This window comes from Quercus robur, chromosome 4, assembly GCF_932294415.1.
Source record: "Quercus robur chromosome 4, dhQueRobu3.1, whole genome shotgun sequence".
Taxonomy (NCBI): Eukaryota; Viridiplantae; Streptophyta; class Magnoliopsida; order Fagales; family Fagaceae; genus Quercus; species Quercus robur.
Window position 1 is genome coordinate 24,166,531 of NC_065537.1, and position 12,748 is coordinate 24,179,278.

The window sequence follows — 12,748 nt, forward strand, 5'->3', positions numbered from 1 at the left end:
TATGTAATCGGGGAGAAGATAAATTATAGACACAAATGCAGTTTAGGCATTGCTAAAAGACAGAAGTCACTATTTCAAAATAAATAAAAAATGTAAGAATTAATAGAGAAAAACTTCAAATTGCATTTAAAAGACAATATTATGATAAAATCTCTAAGCAGAGCTACTAACTGAAAAGTTTTCCAGGATCAAACCATCTTCAAGACACAAAAAAGATAAGCAATTTAATTTCGCTAAATAGCTACCAGAGTCAAGGATACGTAGTCATACCAGTTCCTGCGATAGGGAAAATATTCTGTGAGCTACTGATAAATGGAATCAACCACAGTCTGCATATCCAAAACTAAGTCCCAACCTCTAAAATTGGTTTTTTGAAAACAGTCGTGCCTCTCAAAATTTTTGGAAATTTGAGTTTGCATCATACAAGCTCTCTCTAAAACGACCAGAGGTAGCAGAAATGACACTTTTGACGGCATCAGCAGCACTTCTAACCTTCAAATTTGAAGAAATTAGATTCTCAAGTAACAGATGAAGAGATGAATGAAGACATCTATAACAAGAAAAATCTTCTCCTAGGCATAAACTAAAGATGCCTATTCCTTGAACTATAACCAATATGACAAAAAATAACTATAATCAGTACCACCTAGAGCCATTAAGGAGAACCTGATAAATTGAAGCAAGATTCACTAAAAGAAATAAGGGGAAGGAAAACATAAATTCAAGTTGTAGCATAGCAGTCACAGAAGAAGTGTAACTTGTGGATAGAAGATGATGGTTTGGATTTGGGTGAATGGATCCCAACTATAGCATTGTTAAATGTGCATAACAATTAGCATACCAAAACCATCAGCAGGCATGAAAAGTGTAATTGAATACTATTTGATAACAATAAAACATAATGGCATCTGATTAAAAGCAATTACTATGAGCAACTTTTGAATTCTACTTAGTGATAAAAGCAATAAAACAATTATAGACATATCAATTTCTTTGTTTTGAGACGAATAATCTGCCAAAACTCGTTAGACCACAAACACCTAATTGGAATTAATTTGGATATTATTATCACAGCATACATTATGAGCTCCCCCAATATTACTGAACTTTTGATAACATTCGATACATTAAAATTCTAAATTTCTGATGAACTCAACAACCAAAACATATTTGCATGCAGTTTCAACTAGCTATTTCATCATTGTGACCATGACTAATGATGTCATTGCCTTTATATATAGACTCAAATTAGCACAGGCAATAAATGTAGAAGTCACAGCATCTACAATCAAACATAGAACATAAGAGAAATTAATATGAAAGAATAAAAATATCAAGAGTTAATTATGGTCAAGACTGTCACATAAAAACTGACCAGAAGCAAGGAGCAGTTCCGTCAGACCAGACCTTGAGATCGAGTAAGAACATTAAGCCCTAACATCTTCATCATTGCCCAAGCAAAGTCCATTCAAAAGGTTGATCTGGCATTTGAAGCATAAGGCTTACCAGTCTCATGGTCTTCTAATTAGCCATTGCTGATCGGCAAAAAGTGTCATCCCCCCTTTTTTCAAGCTCTGATAGTAGTGAGTGTCCAAACTTGCCCCAAATGACATCTGGGATGACAATGCCTGCAAAAATGACATCCGCACTGCAGACACACTCATTCCAAAGATGCCATGGATGAAGAAGAAAAATGAGTTGTGGTCCTATTACTGTCTTGGCACCTCATTCTCATCTCCTATAGTTGGGTCAAGCTGCCTGGTCCCCTTGAAGTTAGAGAAGTGTTTATGTATGAATTCATAGTCAATCATCCCAATGTTGTGTGCGCCTTCAGATGATCAAGAATCCAATACAAGTACATACATTCCTGACAAGTGGAAAGGAACCTTTATTTTTAAAAATCAAGTGGAAAGAAACTTAAAAATTAAAATTTGTCTTTTACAATTTAAAAAGAAATTATAAAGGAACCAAAATTATGAAACAATGTATTTTCTAATATATTAGTATATAAGAATATACCTAACACCAGTGTTTGCATCCATCAGATTCTTCTTCAATGAGTTTCTCCATGAGCATTCTTCATGGATCTTCGTATCTTGTTATTTCATTCTCCAAAAACAATATTCAATAGCCATTTCGGTTTTCCACTTGAGAACACAAGATAACCCAAAAACAATCCAAACACAAATCCACAGCCATACCCCAATAATACAACTTTCCAATGAAACCCATTTTCAAATTTGAAATCATCTTCTTGAATGGTGGATGGTGGTGGTGGTGGTGGTCCCTCGTCAATGCCACAAGCTTTTGTCATTGGAAATCCACATAACCCCCGGTTACCATTGAAAGAATCATTCGTAAATGTATTGAACTGTTTACCTTGAGGTATCTGACCAGAAAGATAATTTTTTGATAGGTTTAAAATTGCCAGTGATGTTATATCTACTAATTGTATAGGAATTTCACCTGTGAGCTTGTTTGAGGAGAGATCTAACCATTCAAGATTGGTTAAATTTCCCAACGATGGAGGCACATGACCTGAAAGATTATTGTGTGAAAAATTAAGCCCCTTCAGTGACTGAAGCTCTCCAATTGCCTTTGGAATTTCTCCTTTGAAATTGTTGTTGGAGAAATCGATGGTTGTGAATAGACTTTGTATTTTTACCAATTCAATCAAAAACCCTTTCATTGCCACTGTCACAGAATCTTGATAATAATCATCACCCATATATTTCAATTTACCTTTGTTCACACTTGCATTCATCATGGCTTTTAAATACTTAAAAAGGTTTGTCGGCAAATGCCCATGGAACTCATTTTGAGAGAGATCTATGATTCGCAAATTTGGGAATGGGAATTTGGTCTTGGGATTGCCTAAGGCACCATGAAAGTAGTTTGATCGCAAGATAAGAACCCGCAACTCTGGAAGAGTTTCCAACCAAAGAGGGAAGGTGCTATTAATCTTGTTGTTACCAAAATCTAGAACTTCCAACTTTCTACAACGGACCAATGATTGTGGCAATGACCCTTCAAATTGGTTGCCATTGAGTTTAAGACTTCTCAAGCAACATCCCTTTGCAAATTTCATTGGGAGGGTGCCATTAAGACTGTTATTTTGTAAATCCAGATCTATGAGATTGTCACTAAAGTTTCGAAAACATGGAGGAATCATGTTACTCAAGTGATTATAAGACAAATCAAGGTACTCAATAGAACTAAGATTGCAAAATGAGGAAGAGATTTGTCCAGTTATATTATTCCTGGAGACTGAAAAGAAAGATATGCCTAGTGGAGGTACTGGAAGTGGTCCTTGAAGCAAGTTAGAACGAAAATCAAGATATTCCAAGTTCTTCCACGGAAGGTGTCCTACACTAGTCAATGAGTTGTATGAAAGATTCAAGTAAGACAATGAATCCTTCCCCACCTCCAAAAACCACTTTGGAATATTGCCTTTGATTTTGTTGTTGGAAATGTCTAAGGTTTCAATATATTCTACAGTTTGTAAAAAGTGTGGAATTTCAGTTATGTTGGAAGAAGACAACTGTAATGAAACAATTTTGGGTAAGATATTGGTGGCAAAGGTGAAGGAGCTTAGTGACAGGAGAGGATTATTTGACATTTCAAGAAATTGAAGCTTTTCGAGCTTAAAGAATATTTTTGACTCCACATTGCCACTTAAATTATTGAAGGAGACAAATAGAATACGAAGGCTCACCAATTTAGAGATTGACAATGGAAGGGGACCGCTTAGGTTGTTATTATTCAACCCAAGACCAACCAATGAGTTATGCTGGAAATCGCCAATATGCCCAGTGAATTGGTTATAACCAAGATATAAGTAACGCAAAGATGGTATTGTATACACCCAAGATGGTATTGTCCCATTCAATAAGTTACCAGATAAGGTGAGAGATTCTAGATTGGAAGGAATCTTGTTGACTAGTTGACTATTAGAAGAATTATTTGAAGAGAAAATTTGGGTAAAGTTTGTCGGAAGTTGCCCTATGAAATTGTTGTGTGAGAGATCTAAGTAAGTAAGAACTTCAAAATTTAGGAGGGACCATGGAAACTGACCAAACTGACCACCAAAGTTATTATATGAGAGATCCAAAGAAGTGATTTGTGTGAAATTAGGAAGAAATGTTGGATATGATCCTATGAAATTGCATCCTCTGAGGTACAATTCTTTTAAGGACTTGAGATTGCTTATTAAATTAGGTAAGTTGATTGGGAATTCGGTTCTAGAGAGCTTCAAGGACTTGAGAGGAGTACTCCAGTTATACGTTGGAAGGGAACTGGTGAGATTGTAGTTGTAACGTACATCAAGCAGCTGGAGGTTTGGAAGGTGGAATATATTATCTGGGAATCTCCCTTTCAATCCACAATAATAAAGACGAAGAGATGTCAAAGAGGAAGACAAATTCATGAAAGAATTAGGTGGAACAAAAGACATGTTAACATCATCCAAAACAAGTTCAGTTAGATGGGTTAGGTTTTGAACAAGCCTTTTCAAACTAGGCGTTTCTATTCTCATGCCATGATTCCAAGAGAGATCAAGTGAAAGCAGTTTGGATAAGTGGGAGATTTCGGAAGGGACATTACCAGCAAAGGAGGAGTCAGTGAGGTTGAGATGCGTCATGTTCGCAAAGCCACCAAACTTAGATGAAATTGCGGAGTGATTGAAATAGTTGAAAGCGAGGTTGAGCCGCTGGAGATGGCGAAGAGAGAAAAGGGTGGAATTGGGATGGATGGGACCTTCAAGGCGACTGCAAGTGAGGTCGAGACCAATGACATGACCTGTCATCGTATCACAGGTGACCCCATCCCACCCACAACAATCTGTACCCATTTTCCACGAATTCTTCGGAGGATAAGAATACAAATCACAACTATAAGAAGAAGAATCGCCGACAGAAAAAGAGTTTCTGAAATGGAGCAAAGCAGAGGATTGGTGTGAATGGCAAAGAGGCGTTGATGAATTAAAAGAGAGAGAAGAGGAACAATTATTAGGTTGAGAAAGCAAGAGGAAGCAAATGAGTAAGAGTAATACCCGCTCCATATTTGCTCTGCTCTGGCTGGTTTTAGAAATCAGATTCAGAAGGAATGATAAGAAATTTTTTGGGTGTTCTTTTAGGAAATGAGATGGCAGAGAGACATATATTTATAGGCGAGAGACCATAACTACGTTTATCAAATCAGGCAAGTGTAGACAATTCTAATCCCTCGTCTTAGCTTTATTTTATGGGTTGGGCCAATGACTTGGAAAATTAAAGGTCTTGTGGGTCACACTCTATTACATATATATCTTTAATATCTATGGTCTTGCGGGCTAAAATTAAGGTCTTGTGGCTGTGGGTCCCTAGCGTACAGTGTAGAGTTTTTAGATTATAGAATTAGAGTAATGATTATTTTACAAACTATTTTATAATATTTTTATAAAATGTCGATGTGATCAACCTTTTATTAGTTTTTATCTAGGTCCATTATTAATATCACTTTTTCATTTATCAATAATCACTTATCATATCAGTAATTGGTAAAAAAATTTGCAAAATAATTTGTATCTCTAGTATTATTCATAATTATTCGATGTAGATTCATTGATTTATAAAAAATAGCTTCTTATTAAAAAAAAAAAAATAAAAAGTAGTTCTGACAATGAAAATAATCAGGTTTATTCGGGTTTATCATAATAATAATAATTTTATCAACTTTAGATTTCAATTGGCTCATACTTTTAAGTTTTGTCTCTACCTATTTAGCATTTAGGACCATCATGGAAATAATTAACTTATGACAATAGTGCTAGACATTTAGCAGTCAAGAACTCAAGATCAGAAGGTTTCGGAATTTCTAAGCATTGCTCAGTTCTCATTTCTTATTATTTATTATACATACATGTTTTTGGTTGTGGGGGTGGTGGCATTTAGGAATCTTCCAAAGTAATATTTAAGGAACATTTAATTAGTAGCTCTATCTCTTAAAATTTGTATGTTTGGAGAAAATAATCACAACTTGTTTTAAATCATTGATATACCAGATCCCTTCAACCATGCAAACGAGTAACACCGTTAAAAGACTTTAATCTTGTTAACGTCTCACTAAACCTTTGGTCATTATTTGAAACTTCCAAAGACTTAGAAAGTTATAGTCAGGGTCGGTTTAACAGTTGACGCAATTGGTGTAATCGCCTAAGGCCCTAAATAAAAGAAGGCTTCACTTGTAAAAAAAAATTATATATATAAAATATATTTATCTATATATTTTAATTAAAAAAAATTTAAACACTTTTATTGGTCAAAAAAATGAATTAAAAAAACCCCATTATATCCTAAAATGCAAAAGATTAAAAAGGAAAAAATAAAAATAGTCAAACTTCAGCTCATAAAATTAAATTTGAGGAGACAAGTTCATTAACTTATTCTTAAAATATGCTAAAATCAAAATTAATACTAGACAAATTCATTAATAATACAACGTAATTGTCTTGAAAAAAGCTAATATAGATATTATAAATTTCAAAAACAAAATAAAAATCTCTCGTCTCTCCGCCTCTCCATCTATATTCTTACAGTCTTACCTTTCTTTTTTCATAAACTCAGTCAATTAGTCTAGCTTAAAATTTTTCTTTGTTGATTCTAGCATACTAGTCGGCAGTCACAGGAGGTATTCTTCTTCAGTTCTTCCCCTCTTTCTCTTCGTGACTTTGTCTTTCCGAAGACTCAGAGTCTTCTATTTATTTAACTTAAAGGATATGTTTGGATAAAACTTATTTTGCTAAAACTGAAAACTGAAAACACCGTAGTAAAATAATTTTTAAATATGTGAATAGTACTGTGTGACCCATTTTTAATGAAAAAATTATTGAAAAGTGAAGTTTGTGGGTCCATAAATAGTGCACAAATATACTATTCTGGGTCAAAAGTTACAATTACTGTTTATAACAGTGATAAACAGTAATATTTTATTCCTGAAACGCGTGCCCAAAAAAAAAAAAAAGTTGAAACGTAAATGTGAAAAGTAACTTCAGTGAATTCAAACATATACAAATTATATATATTTTTAGTTTGTTTCACACTCTCACTGCACAATTGTTTGATGGGATGGTGGTACCCTTCTCTCCTATTAATGATAGGAGTAGGAGTGTAAGACACGTTTTTTCTTTAAAACTCAGCCATAGGCATAGGATGATGGACTCAGGAGTAGTGGAGTACAGCTGTACAGGCTGGTCGGCTTCCCGCACTTTTTTTTTTTTTTATCTGACACTTTATCTATTATTTTTGGGTCTTTCCATCAAGTGTCTTGCACACTCATTAATAATTCATTTTTAAAAAATTTTAATATTATTTTTATAAAAAATAAAAAAAATTGTAAAAATATTCATTAATTTTTTCATTTTCCATAAAAACTTTCTTTAAATGAATTATTAACCAGTGCCCTAAGAGCACTCGGTAGCATTTTCTTAAATTATTATATTAATTAATAATTTAATGTGTATCATATCAACTCATTTGTATTATAATAATGACACTAATTTATTAAACTTTGTATTAAATTAATTTTTATTTGTGCAGGATTAAACTTTAAAATGGTTACGACTTTAGAAAAATTGCAATAACCAGGTTCTACTATGTCACAAGAAAGATTAAGTGGATTAGCTATTATCAATTGAAAAAGAAATATTAGGGGAACTTAAATACAAAAACTTAACTAGTAATTTTGCATCTCAGAAACTAAGAAAAATAGATTTTAAATATAAAAAAAATTCAATATATATATATATATATTATTTGATTAATATTTAATTATAAAAATGCCTCATTTAAAATTTTTGCCTAAGACCCCAAAAGTTGTTGAAGTGACCCTGGTTATAGTCTTGAAATTTTGGATTATATAAAAATTGTTTGATCTAAATTATAAAATTACAAATTGAACATGTGACAATAATCAAACTTGTAACAATCATGTTAACATGATCAGTTTTATGTCATCCATTGCTTTTTCCTCAAATAAATTAAAATTTTAAATTTAAATTGTCTATAATTACATATCTAGTTATCTACTCTTTAGTATCCCATGCAATAATCAAGAAAATTCAAGAAAGAATATTTTTATATAACACGTATTTATTCAAGTTTAAGCTCCAAATTACATCCTCCAACTTAAACTTATTTTCAAATCAATCATTTAATTTTTTTTCTTTCTTTCATTTCAATCTTTAACTTTAAATATATTTTCAATTTAGTCATTCCAATAACTTTGGAGATATTTTCCATTCCTTTTGCTAAGGAAATTATATATATGCCAATAAAATTCTTGTGTATTCTAGTTGCATTCTCATTCCTAGTCAATGAAACATTTCTAAAGCCTTTTTAGATCAACTATTGACAAAAATTTAATTGTTGTCACTTTTATTTTACTTCATGCTAAATCACAAGAGCTACTTTCAAATAGGATGGCATTTATATTGATAAATATGTTTTGTTTCCCTTTATACTTATATATATATATATATATATATATATATGAGATAATTACAACATGCTGCTAAGCTCATTATACATGGAGAGATGTCAATTCAATTACAAAACTCTTGGTCAACATATAATCTTTTTTAGATTGTAACAAAATTGTTCAGCATATCAAACCATGAGGCATTTGCTCGTTGCCCCTACTCTGTGCATCTCTAATGTGGGAAAGAAAGCAAGGAAGGGACCTCTACAGTGCTTAAAATATTTTGTTTTTGTTTATTTGTTTTTTTCCCTTATGTAAAACTCATATTTCTTATTATTTAATAAATACTATGAAAATATAAATTAGTATTGTTATAAACTTTTAATCTTTTTAACCATCTTTTGATAATTTTGGTCAAAGTGCAAATAATTTTCTTTCATAAATACCCTTAAGTTATTACTATTTTGGCGTATCATTCATTTTTTAAGTCATTGATACGCCAAATTCTTTCAACTTTGAAAATGTGTGACACCATCAGAAGTCTTTTTTTTTTTTTTTTTTTTAAAGGGAAATACCATTAGAAAACTTAAATACTATTAGCGTTTTAACAAGTCTTTGATCATTCTTTGGAACTTCGAAAGACTTTGAAAATTCAAGTCTTGAAATTTTTTTCTTTAATTGCTATAATCTTGGAATTTTGGCCTATATTAGAATTGTTTGATGCAACTTGCAAAGTTATAGACAAAACATGTGGCAATTAATTAAACATGTAGCAATCATGTTATCTAAATAAGCTTTATGTCATCCCTTTCTTTTTGTTCAAATTAATTGAAAAAATGATTTATGATTAGCAGTACTCATTTTCCCGTGTAATAATCATGAAAAATCATTTTCACAAACGGTACTTGGAAGCTGAAGCTCTAGGAGGAAGACTAAGCAAGATCAAAATGATGTCGTCTAGATTTAGTTAACAGACTTATCAAAACAATGTCACTCAACTTAAATGAATCCTCATTGAACCAAAATATTACTGTTTACATTAACTATACGGTACCATTTTGTAGCCAAGCTGGAATATGACTATTAGAAACATAGCCTTCATTACAACTTACAAAATACATAACTTTAATATATTTTCAAATTAAACATTTATATTTCATTTCCCCCCATTTTAGTCTTTCAATTGTGATCTAGTATCAATTTAGTCATTTTGTCAATTTTGTCCGATCTCACCATAAGTTTTAGATTTTTCACTTTATAAAACGATGTTGTTTTAGTGAATTCTATGAGGTGGATCAAATGGAAGAGCTAAATTGAAAATGAATGAAAATTAAAGGACTCAAATAAAAAAAAATAAAACAGAAAAAACAGTGAAAAAAAAGCACCAAGTTGAGAACAATGCAAAATTTGAGTAAAATTTCTAATTTAGCCTATATTTAGTGAGTTTTATTCAATGAATCAATTAGATCATTTATAGAGAAGGATAAACCTAATTTAATTAAAATTTGTTTAAAGAAAATCAAACCTAAGTTAATCCAAACTATATATAGTATGTTTTGTGTATTGTTGCATTATTTATAAAATTTTAAAAAAAAAAAAAAAAAAAACGTGAATTATAATTTGTTCAAATTAAAGCTCCAAAAAGTTGTCAGGCCCTATATTTTCTTAGAAGAGAGGAAAGTATCACTAATCTTCGCATTAATAATAGTGTTGATGGATGTAATAAATCCTGAAACTACTTGGGTTGGTGTCTATGAATGATTCCTATATATACAGACTTAAGCGGTTTGTGTATGCTGTGAAAGGGTGATGAAAAATATGGAGTGAATTTTGTGGCTAGGAGTTGGTAGGTTTTTGGCCTACAAGAACCCAGTAGGAGACCATAAGGTCCAAAACCAAGATTATCAGTCACGACACAATTCTAATCCCTAGTGTTAGTGTATTTTATGGGTTGGGCGCTTTAATTTTCTTTACCTTCTCAACTCTCATTATCTTTTAGAAAAGACTTTAACCCAGTAAAACGTTTCAAAAAGTCTTTGGCCCATGACATGGAAAATTAAGGTCTTGTGGGTCACTATATTAACTAGCATGAATTGTCTCTTATGCGTTACATTATTATTATTTTTTTTTTTTACTGGATGGGTTACTCTATTTTTTTAAGACAACCAAAATTCAATTCAGTTTACCCACGTGACTATCTTTTGCTTATGCTAAGTAGATATATTAATTATTACCAAAGTATTAAGTTACTTATTAATTTTTAAGGTGTTTATTCCATGTAAAACTCTATTACCTAAGCTTTAATAAATTTAATATTCTATTACACCTAAAGTTCATTTACTAAAATTATAAAATAAAATTTAATACATATTTTTTTGATAATCTATTATAGTTTTGTGTTTTAAATAATTTATTTTAAATGAAACTCTATTACCAAAATATTAAGTTGCTTATTAATTGTTAAAATGTTTATTCCACGTAAAACTTTATTACCTAAGCTTTAATAAATTTAATACTCAATTACAACTAAAGTTCATTTATGAAAAATTAAAAGATAAATAAAATAAAATATCATACTTATTGTTTGATCATCTATTATAGTTTTGTGTTTTAATGTAGTAAACTACATATTACATGTTGTGCTCATGCCGAGTGACTCAAGATATATTGCACATAAAATTAAAGAGTTTTTGTCATGTGACTAACTAATTATTTAGATAGTTAATTTACTCTTGACTAACTAATTATTAAAACGGTTTTGATAGTAATAGCAAAATGTTTTATTTCTTTTACATAAAATTTTAATTTATGGCAGAAGAATTCTACTAGAATACATAAAATTAAATAATACTATGAGAGAGAGAGAGAGAGAGAGAGAGAGTATTTAGGGATAATAAAACAAATGTGCAAGATAATCAATAGATAGAATATTATACAATAAATAATTTAAATGAATATGTACATTTTATAAAAGATATGGTGGGACATGCAAAATCTATCCCATTCATTTGTTTATTTTAATGGGAAAAAATTGCATAGAATAGAACACACAAAATGGATCAAACAAGGCCAAGATTGTCAATGTAACAACTAAGAAAAGTTTAATTATTGGCTTTATCTCTTAAATTTAGTATGAGAGGAAATACACACACACACACACACACACACACACATATATATATATATATATATATATCACTGTTGTTTTTTTAAGTCTTTGATTTGCCAAATACCTTCAATCTTGAAAACGTGTGGGACAAGGGTATAAAATCATGAAGAACGTTTCTTTGGAATTTTGAAGACTTGGAAAGTTATTTTTGATTTTTTTTTCTTTTCTAGAAGTAAAGACTTGGAAAGTTATGTGTTATAGTCTTCCTTCTATTAGCCAACGTGAAATTTGGACTATAAAATAGTTTGTTTCAAATTGCAAAATTGCAAACTGAAGATGTAGGAATCATGTTATCTATGTCCCTGTATTGACCCAACAATCATGTTATCATATAGCAATCATGTTATATAGATCTCCATTTTTTTTCTTTTTACTCAAAGTAAATAATAATGTTTAAATAAACACAAATGTAATTCAATTTATTTATATAACAAATAAGAGGGAGGAAGGACAAAATTGTAGATTAAATCATATTTACATTTAAGTTAGTTTTTTTTTTTGGATAAAAAAAATAAGTAAGTTAGTTATTAATATAAAAAATAAAATGGGAATTATCATTTCTGTTATACTTATCTCACTTAGCCTATACCAGCTTTAGATGAAGTTTTTGGATTCAAGTTTTAGTTTTTTTTTTTTTTTTTTTTAATTATTATTATTATTAGAGAGTTTCAAACTAACTGGAACCCACAAGTTCAAGTTTTAGTTCATCGATTCATTATATATATATATATATATATATATCTGTGTGTGTGTGAGAGAGAGAGAGAGAGTGTGTGTGTGTGTGTGTTTTTTTTTTGTAATAAATTAATTTCTAACCGATTCAACCCAGCAGGAGACCATAACCACGATTATCAGCCACTAGCCTCTCTCGCGCGTGCTCAGAGACTCTTCTATTTTTTGGGCAAAATTTAATAATTTGCATCAATTATAATTTGAGATTACTACATTTTCTAATCACAAAAATACCCAAGAGTGTAATGAGTATTACTTGAATCAATGCACTTTTTCGATGCATTACTAAAATTAATATGTACCTTAAACCCATGCAAACTTAATATATGTAAGGTTGAATTTATAGGCAAGGTTATAGGTGAGAGTTAAAGATATATTTTTACTATGTTATCT

At 30.8% G+C, this 12,748-nt stretch overlaps 2 protein-coding genes and 1 long non-coding RNA gene across 29 annotated transcripts in view; 1 reads left to right on the plus strand and 2 right to left on the minus strand.

Annotated features, from left to right (window-relative positions):
• Window positions 1-12,748, minus strand: part of LOC126720924 (receptor-like protein 6) — a 224,904-nt gene that overhangs the window by 60,477 nt on the left and 151,679 nt on the right. For 3 of the 24 annotated variants that reach the window (XM_050423824.1, XM_050423822.1, XM_050423819.1), the window contains exon 4: window positions 1,376-1,724. The exons of 15 other annotated variants lie outside the window; for them this stretch is intronic. The gene's annotated coding sequence lies outside the window, so the exon portion shown is untranslated. Of the gene's footprint in view, window positions 1-307; window positions 493-1,375; window positions 1,725-12,748 lie in introns of those variants that run through there. 6 more of the 24 variants (XM_050423828.1, XM_050423823.1, XM_050423821.1 and 3 more) reach the window with 6 other exon arrangements.
• The window catches only part of LOC126720923 (receptor-like protein 6), a 142,619-nt gene that overhangs the window by 46,344 nt on the left and 83,527 nt on the right, over window positions 1-12,748 (minus strand). The window contains exon 2 of one of the 4 annotated variants that reach the window (XM_050423800.1): window positions 4,337-4,492. In XM_050423800.1, the coding sequence (XP_050279757.1) occupies window positions 4,337-4,492 (156 nt within the window). Of the gene's footprint in view, window positions 1-4,336; window positions 5,153-12,748 lie in introns of those variants that run through there. The other 3 variants (XM_050423798.1, XM_050423797.1, XM_050423799.1) reach the window with 3 other exon arrangements.
• The window catches only part of LOC126720934 (uncharacterized), a 159,688-nt gene continuing 150,103 nt past the window's right edge, over window positions 3,164-12,748 (plus strand). The window contains exon 1 of the long non-coding RNA XR_007653743.1: window positions 3,164-3,294. This is a non-coding gene — a long non-coding RNA (uncharacterized LOC126720934). The remainder of the gene's footprint in view (window positions 3,295-12,748) is intronic.